At 47.6% G+C, this 22283-nt stretch overlaps 2 protein-coding genes across 4 annotated transcripts in view; one reads left to right on the top strand and one right to left on the bottom strand.

The window, feature by feature from the left end:
• Positions 1-8865, top strand: part of LOC128914526 (pre-mRNA 3'-end-processing factor FIP1-like) — a 28472-nt gene extending 19607 nt beyond the window's left edge. For all 3 annotated transcript variants that reach the window (XM_054213583.1, XM_054213581.1, XM_054213582.1), the window contains 4 exons: positions 369-424; positions 1819-2017; positions 4740-4898; positions 7757-8865. In XM_054213583.1, coding sequence (XP_054069558.1) covers positions 369-424; positions 1819-2017; positions 4740-4898; positions 7757-7889 — 547 coding nt within the window. In that variant the 3' untranslated portion in view covers positions 7890-8865. The remainder of the gene's footprint in view (positions 1-368; positions 425-1818; positions 2018-4739; positions 4899-7756) is intronic.
• A 2528-nt stretch (positions 8866-11393) lies between these two features.
• Positions 11394-22283, bottom strand: part of LOC128914525 (ligand of Numb protein X 2-like) — a 31759-nt gene continuing 20869 nt past the window's right edge. Inside the window, exons 6-10 of the mRNA XM_054213580.1 lie at positions 20977-21159; positions 19750-19924; positions 19368-19578; positions 15517-15675; positions 11394-14236 (exon numbers count right to left, since the gene is read on the bottom strand). Of these exons, the coding sequence (XP_054069555.1) occupies positions 14101-14236; positions 15517-15675; positions 19368-19578; positions 19750-19924; positions 20977-21159 (864 nt within the window). The 3' untranslated portion in view covers positions 11394-14100. The remainder of the gene's footprint in view (positions 14237-15516; positions 15676-19367; positions 19579-19749; positions 19925-20976; positions 21160-22283) is intronic.

Here is a 22283-nt window from a genome sequence, read left to right as displayed (position 1 = left end):
AAAACCTAGGTGTGTGCTTAGGTCCAGTGCAGAGTAGTTGATAGCATGTTATGTTACTCCAGACGTTTTCTGTAAAGATTCTCCAGGTACTTTGTAAGCACTGGTTATTTCCCAGGAAGCTGCCTGATTTACAGAAGGGAGGGGTAAAGCATGGCAAGCGGTTGAGTTACAGCAATTTCGGAACCTGTGGCAAAGCAGCTTCACCTGGATGCATTCCTGATAGTTTGTCATGCAAAGTGAAAGGGATTCACTGAAACCTTGGGTTTCCCATGACCATGTTCCACAGACCTTCAGAAAAATTTGGGTAAACTCGCTGCCAGGGGTCACTGATGTTAATAACTTGCATCCTTTTCTCTCTCTCTCCAAAGCCAGCCAGCCAGCTACAATAACAGGCAGCCTCCTCCCTTTGGCTACAACTCTGCAGGTGAGCACAAGAAGACAACAGTCAGACTGCGGATAGTTCTGTTCTCTGCTATTTGGTAGTTTAGGCTTTTCTTAGGCTGATGGACATCGTGCGTGCTTTCACGTCAGGGTCTTGCTTGTGCCTCAGACTGTCCCAGTCATAGGCACACGTGCTGAGTTTGGAAGCGTTTGGAAAGCTGAATGGTTTGCAGCAATGGTGAATACAATTTTGTAGTTGAGCGCCGAGCGTCAGATCACTGTTTTCAGTGCAGATACCCAGCAACAGCGAAGCTTCCCCATGTGCCTCCCCATGTTCCTGTGCTTGTTTGCACACATACTTGCTCACGCTCACTTGCACTCTCTTCCTTTTCCCCAGCCCTCAGGGACAAGCACAAGCATCAGCTTCGCATCTCCCTGAGCTCTTGAATGCCCTCCTCCCCCACTTCATCATCTTCCTTGCCTACAGGCACGTGTTGCAGCCATCTGTCTTTTTGTTTTGTAATGGAAGAGGCAGTGCCAGAATCTCAGCTCAATATTCCCTTCCCTGTTGCTGCCCTGCCAGCAATGCCCATGTCCTCTCCCATTTCCTTAGTGACCAGTGCTTGGAGTGGCACCTCCTCACTGTGGTGAGCAGATGGGTGGCATCATGGGCAGCACCGCGTTGTCTCCTCTGCAGGAGGTGTTGGAGGAGCAGGCGGGGTGAGGCCGGCCTGAGAAACAGGAGCCTCAAGTGCTGTTGTACATCCAGCTTCTCAGCAGCTGTTCCTGCTTTGGGATGTGACCTCACTGGTCCAGCTGAGCAGGCCCCAGCAGGCCAGCATCTGGATGGGGAAGTGCTGGTGGCTCTGGGCTCATCAGGTGACATCCTTTGTTAACAGCTGGTGTCCCTGGCCCTCCCCAGCCTGCCACCTTAGGTGAGAAGGTACCTGGTGAGAAGTGAGACCTTGTAAGGTGGCCAAGAGCCATGGGCTACTAACTTAGCTGGCTCGGCAGCGGGAGAGGGGTGCCTCAGCGTTGCAGGTGCCTTTGTGCTCTAAGCCAGGATGGCTGGGAGGAACGGATTGCAACTTTTCCTCAGCTGAGACCTTATGGCATGTCCTATATAGCAGGGCCTATAGAGAGCAAGAGCTGGGGGAGCACGTAGCCCTTGCAATAATGTGCTGTGTAAGGGCCTGGGGAGATTTTGCAGCAATGTCTGTAAATGTTTGATCTTGCTCACATCTTCCTCAGGGAAAAGGTGTTGACATGTCCTTAGCAAATTGCTGAAAGTAAAATGGGAGAGTGAGGACAGGAGGGAGCTGGGCCATTGTCTCCTTGCATTTGGCTGTACCTCCAGAGGGTATCTTTGGAAAGGGAGGGACAGAGAGGATGCTGTGAATGCTTCAGGTGAACAAGGATTCTGTTCTCTTGCTGCAGATTCAGGTTTCATCAGCTACCCACCCATCTCCACGTCCCACACGCCCTGGGTGACGACGGTGGACAAAGGCACAAGCAGTTCCAGCAGCAGCCATTGGGAATACTCGGGTTCGAGGCGCGAGAGGGAGCGAGAGCGTGAGCGGGAAAGGGAAAGGGAGAGAGACAGAGACCGCACTCCGACCACTAGTGAATACAACAAGTGAGTGCTGGGTTTCAGCAGCTTCTGCTCACAGCTGCCCAGTAGGGAGCTCTGGTCTTGCCCCGGAGCACAAGAAGGTGTTTGGTCAAGAGATGGAATTACAGATCATACCAGCTTAATTTTCTGAAACGTCTGAGGAAGAGACACATTGGATCAATAACTAGAGGACAAACTAGGAGCCAGTGTCACTGACTGATTGCCTGTGTCTGGTTTTTTGTTTAAATCCAGCAGAACCAGTTACACTTGCTCTCCCACCTGTAATGTGAGGCCAGTAAATGAAATAGCCCCTCTCTGTTTACTTGGTATTTCACAGCTCAGTGCGAAGCTGGCCATAGAAGCTGCTGCTTCTTGTCATCTAAATGCAACTGTCAGATCAAAGGAAGAACCACCCGTGCTTTGCTCAGCTCTCCTGTAGAGGCTTTCAGGGCAAGGAGTGCCGTTCACCAGGACTCGGCTGGGAAATGTAAATCCTTAACCAGGCGTTTCTGCGAGCAGTGCTGGAGACAGCCGCCTTGGTGGGAACTGATGTGATCTCAGGCGACAGCAATGCTGGGAGCACTTGGGGAAGGAGGCTTCCAGCCTCCCAGCGTTGATCTAGAGAGCTAAAGTGGAGGCTGGGCTGCAAAGCCTCTCTCTAAACCCATCACTTTTGTGTTCTGTCACAGGCAGCATCAGTGTTTTGCAGGCTTCGGGCTCAGAAATACCAATAATCATTAAAAACATGATCAGAATGCACATTCCTGGCAGAGGGCTGTTGCCCGCCGGGGAACTTTCCGGCCCAGGGGGTGAGCAAACAGGGCAATGTTTTCCTAACCTTTGTTTTTTCTTTTTTTTTCCTCTCACCTTTTTTCCTTCCAAGCTTGTGGGCACTGTGGGTGGAAGGGGGAGGAACAGAACAGAAGACAAACTTGCTACGGTTTGAAGAGCTGGGACTCCCACACTTCTTGAGCAGGTTCATGCCGCAGCCAAGTCCTGCGATCAGCACTCCCGAGCACATTGTTAGCATTTCTGGGTGCTTTGGAGCGTGCTGACCTCTCAGATCACGCGTGCCAAAGCAGGGCAAGCAGTCGTGCTCAGCGGAGTCCTTTACAGATGATTGATACTGGACGTTTATTTGTCTAGCTTGTTTCCATGAGCGTTAGGACGATATTTCAGACTTCCTTTCTCTCAGAGTCTGAATACTGTTTCCCGCAGTGGGACTTGTTAACCCTTTAGATTTTTGGCTTTCAGAAGTTAAACAGGGACAGTGAGATGCAGAGGGAAGGGGAGCGTGGGATGTGTCTGAATTTGGGATACATGATGCCTTAAGCAGAGAGCAAGGTGTAGACACAAAGTCCGTGTCAGCCATACTCACAATTTGAGTTTTTTAACTTATGGGGAAGAAAATAGTCCCTTAGTCTAACTGACACAGAAGAATTACAGGTTATCTGGGACAATGTTGTGAGGTAAAACCCAGCACCAGGGGGAGGCGGAATGATGAGAGGGGTGTTCAACAAAAGCAAGTGTAGGGTCCTGCACCTGGGAAGGAAGAACGCCAAACACCAGTATAGGTTAGGGGTGGACATGCTGGGAAGCAGCTCTGAGGAGAAGGACCTGGGGGTCCTGGTAGACAGCAAATTATCCATGAGCCAGCAGTGTGCCCTTGTCGCCAAGAAGGCCAATGGCATCCTGGGCTGCATAGGGAAGACTGTGGCCAGTAGGTCGAGGGAGGTCATTCTCCCCCTCTACTCTGCACTGGTGAGGCCACAACTGGAGTACTGTGTCCAGTTTTGGGCTTCCCAGTTCAAGAGAGACAGGGAACTACTGGAGCGAGTCCAGCGTAGGGCAACCAAGATGATTATGGGACTGGAGCACCTCCCTTATGAGGAAAGGCTGAAAGAGCTGGGACTCTTTAGCCTGGAGAAGAGAAGGTTGAGGGGGGACCTGATTAATGTTTACAAGTATCTAAAGGGTGGGTTTAAGGAGGACGGAGCCAGGCTCTTTTCAATGGTTCCCAGCGACAGGACAAGGGGCAATGGGCACAAGCTAGAACATAGGAAGTTCCGTTCAAATACACGGAAAAACTTCTTTACAGTGAGGGTGACAGAGCACTGGAACAGGCTGCCCAGGGAGGGTGTGGAGTCCCCTTCTCTGGAGATTTTCAAGACCCGCCTGGATGCAGTCCTGAGGGATGTGGTTTAGGCAACCCTGCTCTAGCAGGGGAGTTGGACTAGATGATCTCTAGAGGTCCCTTCCAACTCTGAAGATTCCGTGATTCCGTGTGTTTCTGTTGGTTTTGAACACAGTAGCTGGATGTCTCGGACACGCCAGAAGGATAGTGAGGGCAAAATCCCTGAGACATTGTCCACGTGCCTGCTGCTGAGGTGCTCCCCTGGCAAATCCAGAGAACAAATTCTGTAAACACTTTGCCTTGAGAGGCCAGGAGAAAGCCATGATGTTCAACTGCTTGGGCTTATGAGCTGTGTAATAGGCAAATGGGGAAAGTTATTTCGCTGTGCTTAGAAACTGGGATTGGGTTGCCGCTTGGGTTTGATAAGCAGCAGCACTTTATTGTTATAGGTTTTCTCAGGAGCATCGCAAATACCTCAGCCTGTTGATAGAGTAAGAGATGACAAACTTTGGTGGTGAGGATGGACTTCTACCATCCTGTAAACATGGCTTCTGATTTTCAGATCCACGAGTGTTGTGTTCCTCTGCCTCACTTCTCCTTTCTCTTCTTAAGCGATGATGAGCGATACCGCTACTACAGCCGAGAGCGCAGCTATGACTTTGAGCGTGACTACCGCCGGAGTCGAGATCGCAGCAGGGAGCGAGAGGACCGTCACCGAGAGCGCAGGCACAGAGACAAAGAGGAGAGCAGCAAGCATAAGTCTTCGAGACGGTAAGAGCTGTGCAGGGCTGAACTGGGCTGTTGATGGGAACACACCTTAGCTGCAGACAAAAAGCTTGATGAGTGAACTGTCGCCCTGGGTCATACTGGCTTCCTGTGACCTGCCGATGTCCTGAGATGTGACACACAGGCAAGAGAGAGTGCTTTCGGGCATGTACCCGGGCAGGAGGCAGAACTGTCTGTGATAGGGAGAGGAGTCCTTGGTGTCTGTAAGTTCTCAGCGGGGCAGCTGGCGGGATGTGGAATCACTGCCAGGGAAACTGCAGCACTGATTGACAAAGGAGAGGTTAGCCTGTGCTAAACGTCACCTCAGAACAGCAGAACTCCCACTGGTCAGAAAGTACACACAAAGGAAAAAGCAAAACCATAACAGAAGCATCAGCTTTCAGGATTATGCGTTCTGTGCAGAAGAGAAGAGCTTTCTTCAGCCTGTAATCTGACATTCCCTCTTGGAGCAGGGGGCTGAGCACTGCACGATCAGAGCTCTGTGCCCGCTGCTTCTCCTAGTGAGGTCGGTGATGATCTGGATAAAGGTGAAATGCTTTTGGAGCAGAGCAGGATGTCCTAAAATCCCAGCTTTTCTGGAGAAAAGTGTATTTGCTACAGCTGATCTTCCTGTTGGAGCAGGGTTCTTCTAGCGCGGTGACAGGTCTGCGCTCTGGTCTGAGGCAGTGCTCGGTTCCTGTGCCAGTTTACAGCCTGGTAATGACTTGAGCAGACTTGCTCTTTTTTTTTTTTTTTCTGGCGCTTCAGCTTGCTTCCTTCTTTTAGATGAAATTCATGTCAGCTCTGGAGGTAATTACCCCTTATTTTGAAATTGGTATCAGAAAAACTCCTACATAGTGACTGGAGGCAAAAGGCTGTTCTCATCCTTAAGGAGATGAATAAGTTTTCAAGAAAGGACCGATTGCTGAAGGGTTGGAAACAAAGCGATGGGACGAAAGACCAGAACCTTAATGAAAATTGAATACAAAACAAATGGAAGCTGAGCTGATACCAGACTAACAAGCCAGTAGCTTTAAGGGTTATTTCTCAGCTTCCTCTACTCAGAACTGGAATCTAGCGTCAGGTGCCCGACTGCACGAACAGGATGGAACTTGCCAAAGCAGTGTCAGGGTCTGCTGCAGAGCTCGACTTACAGAACTGGGCTGCTGCGCGAGGTGGGAATGGGGTGACTTCTCTGCTCCTGAAACCACGCACAGATGCTCTCAGTCTTGCTCAAAGCGGGAGGATGGGAAGTGTTCGTTCCCTAAAGCAAATGGAGGAATACTTTCTGCTTAAGGCCACTCCGAGTGCGTGTCGGAGTCCCTGCTCGAGGCACTTTGAGATTTGAGCCTGTTCCAAGCATTTGCGGGAAGATGAAAGGGTTTCATTGTAGTTTCCAATTTACTGCAAATTGACCGGTCTGAAGGAAATCACTCATGCTCGTTTAAATATTAAAGGACAGTCGCATTGTTCAATCAGAAACCACTGCCACGCTGCTGTCCACCAGGTGGCTGAAGAAGTGTTGAGAAGAGGCAGCAGCCTTTTCTTTTCTTTTCTTTTCTTTTCCTTTTTTTTTTTTTTTTCTTCCCCCTCCTTTTAATGACTATGAAACCATTTATTATACAAGTCAGAAAATTACTGGAAGCCAGGAGCTTTTCAGCCAGGGCTTCAGTGGTTCAGCCAGTTAGGTGTCTGCTGCTAAGCTGCTATTCCAGCTGTGGTGAGAATTTGTCTCTACACCTGACTGTCCCCACTCGCGGAGCTGAGTGTCTCTACTGTGTGAGTGTAGTGTGACCGTACGTCTTCCTGTGATAATTTTGATCTGCTTTTTCCTGCTCTGTGCTGTGTTTCAATTCTGCCACCTTCACGGCACGGTCAGCTCTAGAGAGCTCACTTGGGTTTCAGCCTGTGAGGAGAAATAATTACATGTTTGAGAAGCAGCAGAAAATCCCCTCCCAGGAGGGGCCAGGAAGGAGAGTGGGCAAAACCAGAGCTGCCACCTTCCCCCTCCCCCTGATGGGAGTCAGAGGCGGACCTCGGGGTGCGTGGGTTGTGTACACGGTGTGGACGCGGTGCGGCTGCCGGGGTCAGTGGTGCAGGACTTAGAGGCGTCCACAACCCAGTCAGAGCTATTTCTGGCTGGGATTTCTCCCACGTCACAGAATTCCTGTCTAAACGCCCACAGCCATCCAGCTGCATCTGGAAAACCGTTCTGGGTGAGGAGATAGAGTTCTAAAGCACAAAACCAGTGAAGTGCCAGGTCATTTCTGAGTAAGCAGAAGTAGAAGCAGGATCTGCCTCCCATCAGGAAACCCACGTTTCTCTAGCTGTGTTCATCCCTCTCTTGCCTCTGGTCCAGGGGTTTCCCCAAGAAGTTTAGAGGAGTGAAAGTTTCAAACACCTCTCAGATTTAGGACTCTTCCTTTTCTCAGCAGCCTTGGTGCTTCACATTGAAGCTTTTGAGATGTGTCAAAATTGTTAGAGCTCCCTTAGGAGTGGGAAGGACGCAGAGATGTTGCTTATAAAGACTATCCAAAAATCATTCTGCCAGGGCGCTGCCTGCCTGGCCCTGTGCTGATGCAGCGTGTGGTGTAAAGCAGCCACCTCCAGCGGTTTGCATAACCTGAACCCTTGGTTCAGCCACGTGTGGTATCAGATCGTCCCAAATAAACATGACGAAGCCTTTCAGTGGCACGGTGGTGCCCACAGCGCTTCGGATGTGTCATTCTAGATGTTCATTCTAGATCAAAGCGCTCTGTCCCCCGCGTGCCGTAGAGTCGCTGCCTGTGGGTCTCTCCCGTGGCAGAGCTGTGCCGATGCAGGCTCTGATGGCACTTTCTTCTCCCCTTTCTCTCCCACCGCAGCAAGCAGCACGAGAGCGAGGAGGGGGAGAGTCACCGGCGTCACAAGCACAAAAAGAACAAGCGTAGCAAAGAGGAGAAGGAGGCCAGCGAGGATGGTGCCCCCGAGGGAGAGGAGCAGGACGCCAAGGAGTAACCCAGCCCTCGGGAGGAACTTGCTCCGTTTGAACCAGCGTGGCATTGGTGATGTTTTCTTTGGGGGGGTTGATTTGTATTTCTATTTTTTCCAAGGGAAGAGAGGCTGACTCTGGGTGAGCAGTGGAGCATGTGGCAGTGGTTTGGGAGCTGAGGCTGCACATGCAGTTAAATGTCTTTTCTTTTTTTTTTTTTTTTTTTTTTTTTTATACAAGACAAACTACAGCAGTACTAGTACAAAAGCACTGAGCTACTCTACTCATAAACATCCCTAGGGAGAACTTTGTTGTATCAGATCCTATGGTTTCTGATGGAAGATGGCTTCAGCTGAAACTAAAGCATTTAGGTAATAGGTTTTGTCTATTTTTTTTTTTGTCATCATCATTCCTTTTTGAGAAATAGGACAGTAAGTGCTACTTGAAATTTATTGTCCAAAGAAAAGTGTGATTTAGATCCTGAGAGCCAGCTTAGGGCCTGGCTTCTAGTAGTGAAAAGTCTCATCCCCAAATAAATTTCTTTATAGCTACGAAAAATATCTTCTGATTTCTCTGTGGCCAGCCGGGCAGCGTGTGAGGAGGAACCGCTTTTACTGGTGGGTCACGAGATCCTGCTTTCGTCTGAGGGCTTTGAGAAGCCATCATGTGTGTTTGCACAGGGCGTGCAGAGACTTCAAACCGAGCTTTTTTTTTTTTATCCATCACAAAAATAGTTCTGTCGTTTGTTACACCTTTAAGTGGGAAATCAATGGAAGACCCATAGTAAGAGCATGAGTTTCTCTTTAATTAGTTTTGACTTAACTATTTTATTTTATTTTTTACTAAGAGTTGAGCTGAATAATCCATCCCCGTAGAGGATGTGAAGTCCCACCTAGCAGTTTGCCCTCATGGGGTTGGCTTATTTCTATTTGGTTATCACCAACACTCCTGTGCAATGCATTCCTTCCCCCTGGATCTCACAATAAATTCAGTCAAATTCTAGAGTTTGTTTGGATTTAGTATTGGTTGGGGAGGGTGGCAGCAGAGATGTTTCCGAGTGGAAAGAACAGGGGAGATCGTTTTGAGGGGTTTTGGTATGTGTAGTACTTAGGATGCTGCGCTTCTGTTTGTGTGAGTCCACAAGTGTCGCGTTTTTAAGTATCTTCCACTACTTTGACTTGTTATTTAAAACTTTCTTAAATCTTTGCCCTAAAATCATATGGTTCCGAAATGTTATATATTTTTTTTGTATTGTAATCTTGCAAGTCTGAGTGTTAAGTGAAGCTGACGACCTTAGAGACTTGAGCCAGTTTAGCACTATGGAAACAGTTCCTATGCTCTGACAGTGCATGTGATGAGTCATTACTGCAAAACCTGTGGGGAGAAGAAAAAAGTGGGGATTTTGGTTTTTGTTTTTAATGTAGCGCTTTAAATGTGCTTTGAGTTCATGGGAAACGTGTGTGCCGTGGGGAGGCGCGTTCACTGAACCGGAGCTGAAGGGCAGGGCCTGGAATCAGCCTTCAAAGTATCCCTCCCTCTGCAGCCACGGCAGAGCTCTGTAGAACACCACGATGGAGGAATTACAGCATCTCTCGTCGGTTGCCTGTGCGGGCATTGGATTCACTGGAGGAATCCCAGTGGAGCAAGGGGAAACCTCCTGGCGCGCTTCTCCTGGGGTCAGGGTGGTGGGTTTTGGCTGTGATCACCCGGGAGCTTTCAGGAACTTGGGATGGACTTGCTTTTATCCAGTTGTGGCGTGGTGTGGGCGGAGGAGAAATCAAATCAAAACTGGTGGGAAGGATCAAGAGTGTTTGGTACGTGTCTCCTGGAAACACACGTTTCTGCAGCGCAGTGGCAAACGTGCGCATCCTCCGCTCGCAGAGCACAGGAGAGGGGCCAAGCATCCTTCCTCTGCCTCCCTACAGAGCCTCTATTCTGTAATTGCAAAATCTGGTATTTTATTTTTTTCCAGAACATGAACTCTGAAATCGCCAGGGCAGCTAGCAGCAAAGGAAAGCCAGGCAGTGCCCCCCAGACCAGTCTGAGTGGGGTTTTTGTCTTGAATGGGGGGAAATGCTGGCAATAAGGTTTTACACCAAGGTAAGTGTAGGGTTTGGCCCCCAGTCAGCACTCCTCCTGCTGTTTTTGCATGCCCAGGTGTACGTGGTGCCTCTCCAAGGGTGGACAGGGCTGTTCTACATCCACTCCCCCCCTAGTCTCGTGCTCTGTGGAGGTGACAGAAGCTACTCAACCTGTAAACAGGCGTAATTAATGGTGTTCACATCCAGCCGGGGTCCCCCTGCACCTGGGCTCCTCGATGGGGTGTGGGAGGGGGGATGGAGAGGCCTGGGCTGATGCGTCAGGGCTGCAACTCCCTCCTTGTGTTTTTTGAATGTTTTTAGAGATGGACCCAAGTCCCTCACTGATGTGAGCAGGCTTACACTGCCAGAAGCAGCTGTGAATTTAAGGGAAATAGTTTGAAATGGTTTTATTTTAATGAAATAAATAGAGGTGAAATGTTTGCCTTTAATGCGTTGAGAAGTCTAAAGGTAAGGCTTTAGTAATAACCTTTACTTGCGTCAGGTAACTGCTGCATGTCTCGTGGCCATGTTCCTTGGGGAATACCGAATGGTGACTCATAATTCTTAGAAAAGAGGCCAGTTCTTGGGCTGGTGGCATCAGTACTTGGGCTGGACCAAAGCTGGAGGTGAGAAACGGGCCTGTGTGTTACTGAGCACCCCAGGTGCCGAGTATTGCCGAGAGGCTGAACTTCCCAGCCAGAGCTGAGCGCTTGCACAAGCCTCATCCCGCAAGTGCCGGCCAGCTTCATGTGGGGAGAAGGTGCTGCGTGTTCAGCTGAAGGAGCTGCCAGAGGTTCCCCGGCACTGAAACGGGCACAGCCGTGAGGAGGAGAGAGGCTAACTTCATGATGGTGGTGCAGCGTATAGTTAATGGCGACGATGCCTTTCTCCCAGTCCAGGGATGTTTCAGTAGCAGAAATCCCCAAAGCTACACCAGCCCCCAGGCGGCTCCTCTGGAGCAGGAGCAGCAGCCCCGGCCCTGCCTCAGTCACTGAGCTGTGCAGCGGCTCCGCTGAATCGCAGAGTTAAGCCCCGTTGAATAACGCTGTATTCGTTCCCTGGGTTGGCTTTTCAGTCCGGGCAATGCTGAGCCCCCCAGGTCTTAGGGGGTGGGGGCAGCCTGGCGGAGAGCAGCAGGGGCACAGCTGAGGGGAAGGGTGGGGGGAATTTACTTTGGTTCAGGTTCTTTTCCCCGTTCACGGCCATAGTGTATTTCAGGATAGTCCGGCTCCTTTCCTGGGAGAAACGGAAGACATTGACCCTATTTCCTGCCTCACAACATCAATTTCTTGGAGAAGTGTCTGCTGTTGAGGCGACCTATTTTGGTGGCGTTAGCTGATACACTGAAAGGAAAGGTTAAAAAAAGCACCCGTAATACATGTTTTTCAGTAATATCACAATAATTTATAAAGTCATCAAAACAAATCAAACATCTATTAACAAGCTGATCTTGGAGACAATATTTAAATTACTAGGACATCTTGGTGAAGCTGAAGGCACCTTGAAACCAGCCGGAGCAAGAGTAGGAATCGCGCTGCCGTCTGCAGCCTCCTCTTCACTTGCACCCTCTGACCCCAGCGCGTGGCTTTTTCCTGCTGGACTCCAGACAGGCGCCGTTTGGGGCTCCTCGGCAGGAATCGCCCTCTCTCTATCTACACGAGTAGTTACCGTTCCATACCGGGCACGGATTCTGCACATTGATTGGAAAGAGACAAAAACTGCTTTGGGTTTTTCTGTTCCTCTGCGTCAGACGGAGGGCGAGTGACGGGTTTTCCACAGGCACCTTTCTGACCTTTCACGCCTTTTGCTGTCAGCGTTCAGTAGGAAACAACAGGGGGAAAAAAGACCCCAGAGCCCAGCTGGCCACCCAGTTTCTGGTGTTCTGTCGAGTCCCCAGCGGTGTTTATCAACCAAAGCGGCCACAGCGTGTGCCAGGGAAGCTGTTGGGAGGACGGAATCCTAAGCCATTTCTGTACCGTGGGCTCTGGTAACAGGCCCTGCGACAGACTGCTGTCAGCTAACAGCCGAAGGACGCGACGTCACTCTGTATGTCCACAACTAAGTCATTGAGCAAGGAACGATCCTACACGGCAGTCAGCGCTAATTAGGAAGTAGCCAGCCCTAAGAAAAGCACTGCTTAAGACAATGCTGGGCACTTACCTGCAGCCAGTTCACTACAAGGAATTAACCATTCGTTCTAGGTAGCGTTTTGACAGAGGAGAGAAACTCCTTTGATTCTCGTAAGCGGAACTGGCCCCATAAAAGGTACAGGAGAAACAGCGTAAGAGACAATTTCTCTCCCTGTAACCCAGGGTGAGGAAGATCTGTCCTTTCCACTGCTGATTAACAGCATTCTAAAAAAGGAGTCTTCACGTGGAGTCTCCAGGTGGGAACGTGGCGAGGTGTCATAGATCAAACCACCCTGCCTTGGCTTTGGTTCTTTTATTCCAAATTGTAACCACACAGTGGATTTGAACCGAAGCCAAACTGGGGCCCCTGAGCTTGCCCTGATCCGGGGAGCTGACAGTTTGCTCCAGCTGCCAGAGGGACATGGACAGAACTGCAGGAGCTCGTCTCACGTGCCTCCCAGGACAGGCGCTGTGTCGGGTACCTCCTCCCCTTAACTCCGCATCGGATCAGTGGGAAACTGATAAAAATAAGCATCCTGGGACAGAGGTTTCTTGTCACAAGCCTGTTACTTAATCATCTGCCTTCTGCAGGACAAGCTGGTCATTTTACCACATCATAAAACCAGGGAAACCAAGCTGAGGAAGGGGATGAAAATGAAATAAATTCCTTATCTCTGGCTACTGCAATGGATGCGCTCGACTCCTTAACCAAACCAGTGGTAGTTTGAGTCAGGCTCCAGAGAGGGTAAAGGCCTAAGCCCTAACTGGGCCCAAGAACTCCTCTAGTTCCAATCTGTTCTGTGAGAACCCACAAGGGAGCAGTGCCACAGCGAGCATCCCTGCGTGTGAGCCTGGCACACCGATCACGCCATTAGCACGTGAGCAGCCGGCAGCTTTTCCACAACTCATTTATCACGGAACAAAGAAAGTTGTGTGTACAAGGAGTCTCGTGCGTACCTTCTCCATGGCTGCGTGGAGTGGTCTCCCCTTGAACTGGGACGCACCTCAAGGTTGCTCCTTGAGGCAGAGACACCTTTTGCTAATGGCAGATCTTTGGTAAGTGACCCATATTGTGCATAACTTCGTATTATGGTAACTTCCATTTGTGTCTTGAGAACTTTGAATCATTGTTCTATTGTTTGCCTAGTAAGTAAGAGCGAACCTTGCCCTCAAACTCTGTTAAAGATGCACTTTTACATCATATTTTCCATGAAATCACTTTCGCTGATACCTTTGACAGGGGTTCTTTAAGCCATCTAAATTGCCCATTCACAACAACTCAGCATAGTCAGCAGGATCCTAAATCAGGATTTGTGACAAATAGGTACATTCCGTAGGATCCTAAATCAGGATTCGCAACAGCTCCCTGGTGATAGGGCCTTCATACAAGCCAGCACGGCTCCAGCACGCTAACCCAGCAGCTCTTCAGCTGGCGGCTGACAGTTACAATTGGTTTTTTAACATTCTTTAGGTTTCAGTAACCTAAAAGTATCAAGACCGGGGGCTACAGGAACTGCTTAATTAGGTCCACATCCTTACGCTTTTATTAGTGGCTTTAAAAAGCGTGTATAAAATGACTCAATGTCCAAGAACGATGGTCAGAGATCAGTAGCAGGACTGTATTAAACCAGCAGGGGAAACCAGACTGTCGTGCCTGTTTTAACCTGTTCAAAATATTAATTGGAAGACAGAGGTTTAAAATTGAGGCAAGCACCTCAAAAGGTGATTTGTAGAGAAACGCTGGAAAAAGAGCTTTCTCTGTAACACCGATTCTAAGGAGCTTTAATGAGCCCAGGAAGCTACAACAATTGTTTGGATTAACCATTACTTGGAATCCAACAACCCGATTTGTTGATAGCACAAGTAAAGAGATGTTTTCTCCAAGATGAAAGCTAAAAGTCTTCCACGGCAATACAGTGTGTAGCAAGAGTTCAGCATTCCCTTGGTTTATTTGTCACATGTTTAGCTTTGTATGATGGTCAACTGATGTCTGATACCTAAAGCTGTTGAGTGTTTTGGTGGAGCTTTCACACGAGGCTTCCTGGCCAGGACACCACAGTAAGTGTGACTTTGTTCTTTTGTTCCTTCAGCATCGGGATTAGTTCGGAGTTGCTCATTCCTATCGCTGGCACTCCATTTACTGCCACTATTTCATCTCCACACCTAATCAGAAAACAGGAAACATGCACGTCAGTATTTAATTATTGTTAACACTGCACCCTAGGACCCCCAAGGTCATCTAGCCCACCCTGAGCCAAAATGTTCAACTTTGTTGAAGCAACTTTTTCACTAGATGAAAGATTAGGGGCAAGGAATGGATTCACACGGTGATTGCTGTCAGAGACTCGCTTCTGAGACAAAGTGCAAGGGAAAAGGAGGACACTGATGGTACTTGAGTGACACAGCAGTGAAGGTCACCAGCAGCGTGACCAGCTGGCCAGTCAGCAGAGGGAAAAGTTACAGAAAACATATTTGTGCTGATAAACACACTCATCAGCAAGGTTGCTCCTACAGCTACTCAACTAGCAATGACTACGATGAAGCACTCATGACGCTGAAGCGTGCTGTCACACGCATGCTTGATACAATAGAGGTTTCAGAGTCCTGCCTGACCTGCCCACCGCTATGGCACACCAGGCTCTCTGAGTGGTGGCCCTCAGCTGAGGCGCTGAAGCCAGTCAGCTCCCTTCCTCGTGTCTAACGGGGAAAGTGCGTTGCTGTCCTAGCCCTCAAACAGGAGCCCAGCTGACCCCGGTCCTCCCCCCAGGGCTCTGACCCAGCTCTGCTCTTCACGCTGTTTTCAGGCAGCAGAGCCCAGCTCCCTGCCCCGAAACTACGTCCCCTGCAAGACAGCAGCCTCACTTTTAGTTGTTACAGTCCTGCACTTGCGGCCTGCTGCACGCTTGCCGAGAGGCCAGCTCTGTTGGTTCCCAGAGAGAACGCTGTAAGAAAGTTCTGCGGGGTCCTCCGGCTCCACTGTTTGCTCCTCCACGGGCTGCAATCGCTAACAAACAGGTCAGCAAAGCTTGTTTTAAGTTTCCTGCACAGGAGGGCTTTTGTTGCTGCCACTGGGATACTTTTCCTAATCCAGGAGATTTTATACTCTGGAACCTGCAAGATTTATCTCAAACATCCCTTTTCTACTTTTATCTAATTACTCAATTAAAATCGTTACAGCCTTTTAAAATGTAACTGTTAATTCCTTCTAGTTGCACCTTTCTAGAGAAACTAAACCACTCATTAATATAGGACTTGGTTTGTTACAACTTTCGTAAGAGTATTAACTGCCCAAATGAGTGTCTAAGAATTAGAAGTCAGTAACTTTCAGCTCAGCTAGTTAAAAGGGTAAAAGCCAGCCCCCAGTAACACAGTGCGCGCTGACATAAGTACCGATAGTGTTTCCGACACACACACCAGAGACCCGCAGGGCAGCTCGTACGTACTTCAGTTTCCTGTCTCGGAAGGCGGGAGTCCCGGGCACTATGGTTTTGATGAAGAATGGCTGGTTTCCTTTGCTTTCCTCAAAGCCTCCAACAATGCTGAAGCCCCAGCTTTCCAGGTTACCTTTACTAAGGACAATATCTTGACAGAAGTGAAGGTAGCTGTGAAGACAGGCACAGTCAAAACCAAAGAAAGTTGAGTGTGTTTCAAGGAAAACCACCACCTAGAAAATGATATTTTCCCTCATGGAAAGCACAGCTACGTAACAGCCTCATATTTATTTTATTTATTTAAGGACTTTCAGTGCGTGTTACAGGGATAATTCATAGAATCACAGAATCATTTAGGTTGGAAAAGACCCTTGGGATCATCGAGTCCAACCATCAACCCCACTCTACAAAGTTCTCCCCTGCACCCTATCCCCTAACACCACATCTGAACGACTCTTAATTCTCAAATCTGAAGATGCCAGTCCTTTAGAAATATTTTCTCAGTATTGTCAGTGCTAGTTTAAGAGTTAGCGGACAATGACCATTCTCAAAAGGGGTTTGTGACCCGAAAGATTCATTAATAACTTAATGAATTCTACTAATGAACATGCACAGTACTAGTGACAAAAACAAATTAATCAAGAGCAGCAGTTACACCCATGCGATATATGAGAATCGAGCTTTTTGTATTCCATGTGTATCTTACGCGCTTGGTACAATGAAGGCATTCACTAGCTGTGCATCACTGATGGGAAAGCAAACATGTGAGCTATGGCAGCCTTTCTTCTACTAACTACCACATCGGAACATGAAAGGTCTTTCCTGCAGCACCTACACCCAGGACTGCTGTGTACAGAAAGATATCGGACTCCTCAGAGAGATCGCAGGCCACTGTTGCTGAATGCCAGCCACGGAGGTATGTCTTCTCAGTAAGCCTGGGGTACGCTGCCTCAGGGAACGCGGTCTCTTAAGTGCTAAAAGCACTTGCTCTTTGAGTTTGTAGCAGAGACACGCAAAGCCTTTGCGAGGCGTCTGAAAAGGTGTGGCAGGAGCGCGGGCAAGCAGCTCGTGCACTCTGGCTCACAGTCAGGTTACATTCTGGCACCAAGGCGCTGCCAGAGCTACACTCTGTGAAACTGCCGCTGATCGTCCCACTGAAGTATTCCAGCAGCTAAACTTTTCCTAATAAACGTTTTTGCCTCAAGGGCTTCGCTTGAGCAGCTTGCAGATGAGTTTCAGATTTCAAAAGCCTTCCCAGTTAACTTCTCACTAGAAGAAAGATCCAATTATCTACTTTCAAACTGTAATTTACTTTTGTACGAGTTCTTCACACACAAACGCTGGAAGACCCAGCTCCAGCTTACTGATGGTTTTCTTCTACTGGTCCCACACAAGTGCAAAAACACAGCTGTGAGTAACGCATGTGGCAGCTAGTGCAAATGAATAGCCCAGAGAGCAAGAGCACCGTCACCATAGAACATAAATAAAGACATTAGACACATTCTCCAAGAGTTGGAAAAGGCTGTTTGCTAGAAATCAGTTTACCATACAAAAAAGGGGTTTTAGGAAGAGAAACATTAATTTACTATAATGGGAAATGAACGCTAGACTGTGCAGAAAGTAAAGGCGTTGAGTTTTATTCTGACAAACACCCTGCTGAGTTTGCGGTTCTGCAGACTTTCAGAGTTGGTGGAGTGTGCTGCTCCAGTGGGGCCATGGCAGCGAGACCTGACAGCTGTTGCAGAAAGAGCTCAGACTTCACGGTGACTGGCTTCAGACATACCTCGAGGAAGAAGGTGGGAGTGATCGTTTTCAAGAGTCAAAGCTTTTACAGCGAAAAAAGTAAGTCCACCTGTAAACTTGGTATTTCTAGTATCTTCAGGATTGGTGTGCAATAATTAGGGCACCCACCCACTCCAAACCAGCATTTTGAGACGGTATTTTATACTATCAGTAGCTGGTATTGATTTAACATAATACTATGAAGAAATCAAGTAAAGTTCCTGTGCTGTCTTCCATGACATATACAGTGACGATGATAAACATTCAGAAGCAATAAGTAGCAGCATTCAATTAACCTGGAACACTCACTGCCGCTAATTACTAACAAAGAACGGAGAAGGAGTAAATTTACAAGGGTAGTAGAGGTACCCACAGTTGTACTGCAAGACAAAAAATGCAAGAAAGATACCAGCCAGCTGGTTCAGTACAGCCAATACCTCAGTTGGAAAATACTGGAAAAATATTACAACACTGTCCCGCTTACAGAGATGTTTGTATCTTCATTGGAAGTGTGCAGCACTGGCCATGGTCAGAGGTGGAAGATGCTCCAAGCTTACACACCAAGTGCTGAGACGTGAAAGCAGCCTAAGGAGCACAAGAGTGGTTTTCTTTTAGGAAGAACGTGCCCAAGATGCCCATGTTATTCCCTCTGTTACCCAGGGTCTCAAGAAAGGCACAGGACCAGGGCTGTCAGGTCTCTCCTAAAACACTTCCGCAACAGGAGTCTGGCACATAATGTAAGTTCTGCAGGATGGGCTACAGGGGCTCCACGTTTCAGAAATGGCACATCACCATGTGTGCCGAGATGACAGATAGTATATTAGAACCACAGGTATTTTTATTACTGGAAACAAGGAGGAAGATTGTGTCAGATCCTGAAGTGAAATAACCTTGCTTTATGACTCCTAACCACCCTCACACCCATAGAAGATCGTCAGACAAATTCAGATGCCTGAACTCATGTTGGAGTAAGAAAGGAAGACTGAAGAGCAGAAAGGGCATCTGAAATCGTTGCTCCTTGCTTCAGTAGCAAGGTAGAGTAACAGTCACATGAAGAGGAGCCAACATTAATACCAGCAGCAAAAGAATTTCGAGCAGTGTATTAAGTGGCAGGTAACGTCAGTATACTCTTGAAATGCAGGTGACCAACGAGCAAAGAGTGGACTCCAGTCCCTGCAGCAGAAAGTGTGGTGGAGCTGCAAACCACCAGACATCCAAAAAAATTGGAAAAGGAAGAAGGGAGAAAGTACTGCCAGGTTTTGCCTTGCTGTACTTCACTGCAGGAGCACCCATGAGGAACAACCACCAGCCGGCATCTGAGGGTTTGCATTCAGGTTTGGGCTACCCAGGTGCAGCTCAGGCTAGTTCATCCTAGGCCTGCACAGAGCAGACAGGCTGATTCCCCGGGAGAGCAGAGGAAACTGGTAGGACGGTGCTGAGTACAAGCCAAGTTACAGTCACTCGAGACACAAAAGCTACCTTCCTTGGGCTGTTTTGTTTAGCATTTACTGGCTGCTAAGTAACACAAGGGTAACGTCACAGAGGCTTTGTTAGTATTTCTTCTTTCAGGTGCCTCAAGAAACAAGGCCATAAATAATCCGGGCTTCCCACAGAAGGGCTTGGCTTTCCTGTTCCACGTGCATCTCCTGCATGATCCTTCTCTAGACAGCTGGAATGAGAACAGACTCTACCTTTCACAGGTGAATGTATTTTGATGAAACTGCAAAAGTAAGCAAACCAGGGGTTCACCTTTCCAGGAAGGAGATAGAAATTCAAGCTTTCAAAGCCTCAATCCTGTCATCTGGAATTTACCACGTTGCTGCTAAAATCTGTGCTAAGTCTATGGTCCAAAGCATTGCAGAAGAAAAACTCAACTATTCAGAATCATTTCTGCTTCATGCTAAAGATGACACAATTAAAACAGCCAAGAAGAATTAGACTGAAAGAATGCCTGTCCCTAACTCAGATGATCAGATTAGAAAGTATAAAACAGCACAGGTGTCTGTTGGCTGCTGTTACGCGATCCAGAAAGTCCATTCTGTGATTAAAGAGGTGTCTCTACAGTCACTGAACAAACGTACCTAGGCAATCCAAGCCATGTGATCCAGAGGGGAGACCAGCTGAATCCTTGCTCCTTGATGTCCAGAGATGGCTCTGTCGAGTTCAATGAAAGGATTTCCAAGGCTTTCAGTACGACTGAGTGGGAAGCTGCATTAGATTTCAATGCCGAGACAGCTTCATAGTAGTTCAGATGAGTCAAATCAATGCCATTTATGCTCAGAAGTACATCTCCTGTTGATTAAATAAGATAGCAAAAGGTCTGTAATAATCCTATGAAGCACATTCTGCCTCAAGGTCTCACGTGGAACCCTGTTTCCAGCCTCACTTTAGTGTCCACGTGCAACTTTCACTGAAAAAAACCCCACAGTTCCTAAAGGATAAAGGGTCTGAGAGCCTCCTTACCTCGCTTGATTCTGCCATCCCTGAAGAGGCATCCGATGGGCTGCACACTCGTTACGTATATAGGGAGTTTGTTTTTGTTGTCCCTTCCACCTCCGATTGTTATTCCTAAAGATTCCTTTGGTTCCTTTTTTATTGCAACTGTCTTTTCGTGATTTACGTATCCCTGAGGTAAATCCTACAAAATAATGACAGTAGAAAATGCAGCTTCATTAATGCAATTAACATGAGAAGGCCAGCTCTGGAAGAAGATAACAGAACATCTTATATCTTTAATCCAGAGCATTTCAGCAATGTTACTGGCTGTCAGTGTCAGCTTCTCTTGTACTTGCTGTGGCTAGAAATACTACCCTGTATTTCCAAAGTGATACCAGCACGATTGAGGCACTGCTCTCCTAATGATCCCACATTCGTTTGCTGTAGAGAGATGCTCGCTCTGAGGAGAACAATTTTGCACTAAGGAACAAGCTATGAACTCATTTAAAGGCCGTTCATACAAAGCAATCAACCTCTCTCTGACTACTACTAAATGTTTAGGTTGCAGCGAAAGCACACATTCTAGCATACGCTGTAGAAATAATACTAGGATTTAAATCAAGGAACCACACTCCAACGATTTATGACAGCTACTTACTCCAGAAACATTTAAACACAGAAGTCTAAGCCGTTGCAGCAAGTTCTCTCACTCAAATGGACGTTCTAAACAGAGCAAATCTCTCAGTACAGCAGGCTGGTGATTCGCCTCTTGCTCATACTGTTTCTTAGAATATGCAAACGGCTGGCAGATGCAGCACTGAAGTCATAGGAGCACTACAGGGTAATTTGTGTAGTTCCTACTTCTGTACCATAAAGCCCTCTAGCTCCAGACCAGAAACATAACCTAGTGTCATTGTGCAATACCCTCAACATCTTGTGCCTGATGGATGCCAAGAAGCAAATCCCAAGCATCTCATGGATGGTAAATTTCCCATTGCCCTTTCCAGACAAGAAAGGATTAAATACTGGTTCTGCATCAACATTAGAGACATTTCCCTAAAAAACTGTGTTTCCCAGTAGATGACCCATGTACGGTTCTCCAGTACCAAAAGTCACAAATTGGCTGCTTTGCAATAGCTGAAGAAGAAATGGAGCTGATCAGTCTTATATGATAAATCGCCATCACAGAGCAAACATAACAGATCTGCTAGATCGAGAACAAGCAGCGCTTTTCCCATTATTTACAAAACTTACCTTCTGGTAGGTAGATTTTCGTCTATAGTGATTCTGGTCCAGTCGTCTCCGATGGTGCACAGGGCTTCCTCCATTGCTACTGCTGCTGCTGCTGTTATTCGATGTGCTGCCATCTTCTACCAGGTCCGACAGCTGTACGCCTGGCTGCCTCAAAACGACAAAGTTCACTCTTGATTCAGTAGTCTGCCAGGAGAAACAAAAAGAATGTAAAGAAAATAGATAGAAAAATAAATTAGAAATTAGGGATGGCTCCTGTGATTTTCTTGGGGAAAGAGGAGGATTGGCATTAGTTTCTACAAAGAGTCTGAAACGGGGCTATGCAACATGATGCAGTGCTTTTTGTGAAGAGTCACAGAATCCTATGGTGAAAAGAAAAAAAGGAATTAGCAAATGTTAGTCAGAAGGAACAGGAGTAGAGGCAGGCTTCGCTCATGCCTCCCTCCCCCACAAACGCCAAACAAGAAAATGGAAAAGGATGATTAATTCCCCCACTTCACTATAAATAACCAAAATAGCATATTGTGTTGTGATACAAAATGAACAGAGCTAGAACGCTGACTGGTCCACATGATGGACGACCGTGATACAAGTACTGGATGCTTTTTCTTTTATTGTGAAGAAACTCGTTGAAACTCCTTCCCTCCCAGCTTATGTACCATGTCTATTGTTCAACATCTTCCACCCATTTTTTTCCCCAGAGTACCTGAAGGCATGACCCTTTGTCTAAGGTTGCTGCCAATTAAACACTTAACCAGCTGTAAGTCTGGCCTTGGCAGAACTACAGGGAAAGTATTCACTATTGTTACTGCTCTTCTAATTTGGTTTGTTCTTTCAGATAGTTTGACAAAACCTCATTGTGAAGGACTCCATTGGGGTAAGGCGTATGTGCTTACTTTGGGCATTTCCTGCAATGGATGAGAGAAAAACGGTTGCCACTCTCACTTCTTGACTTGGCACTCTGTTTCCCTGGTGCCATAGCACCCTGGCAGCAGTAAATTCCCTGGCCTCAGAAGAGGGACTGCATCAACTGCTTTGGATTTTTTGTTTGGTTTTTTGTTTGTTTGTTTGTGGGGTTTTGGTTTTTTTGTTTGTTTGTTTGTTTTCTTTTTCAACTAGTACAGGAGAGATTTTCTTTTCTGAAATTTAAACGCCTCTTGTCTCCAAAGTCACTGCAGATAGAGCAATTTTTTTTCCAGACAAGTTGGCACACCTCCATGTCTTCATAAAATATATTGTAAACATCACATCCTAAGATGGGGATTTGCCCTCCCATTCAACCATGGGTACTAGCCTGCGTACAGTACGTA

The sequence above is a fragment of the Rissa tridactyla genome, chromosome 9 (assembly GCF_028500815.1).
Source record: "Rissa tridactyla isolate bRisTri1 chromosome 9, bRisTri1.patW.cur.20221130, whole genome shotgun sequence".
NCBI classification, from domain to species: Eukaryota; Metazoa; Chordata; class Aves; order Charadriiformes; family Laridae; genus Rissa; species Rissa tridactyla.
The sequence above is the reverse complement of the archived record's forward strand: the minus strand, read 5'-3'. Positions and strand labels throughout refer to the sequence as shown.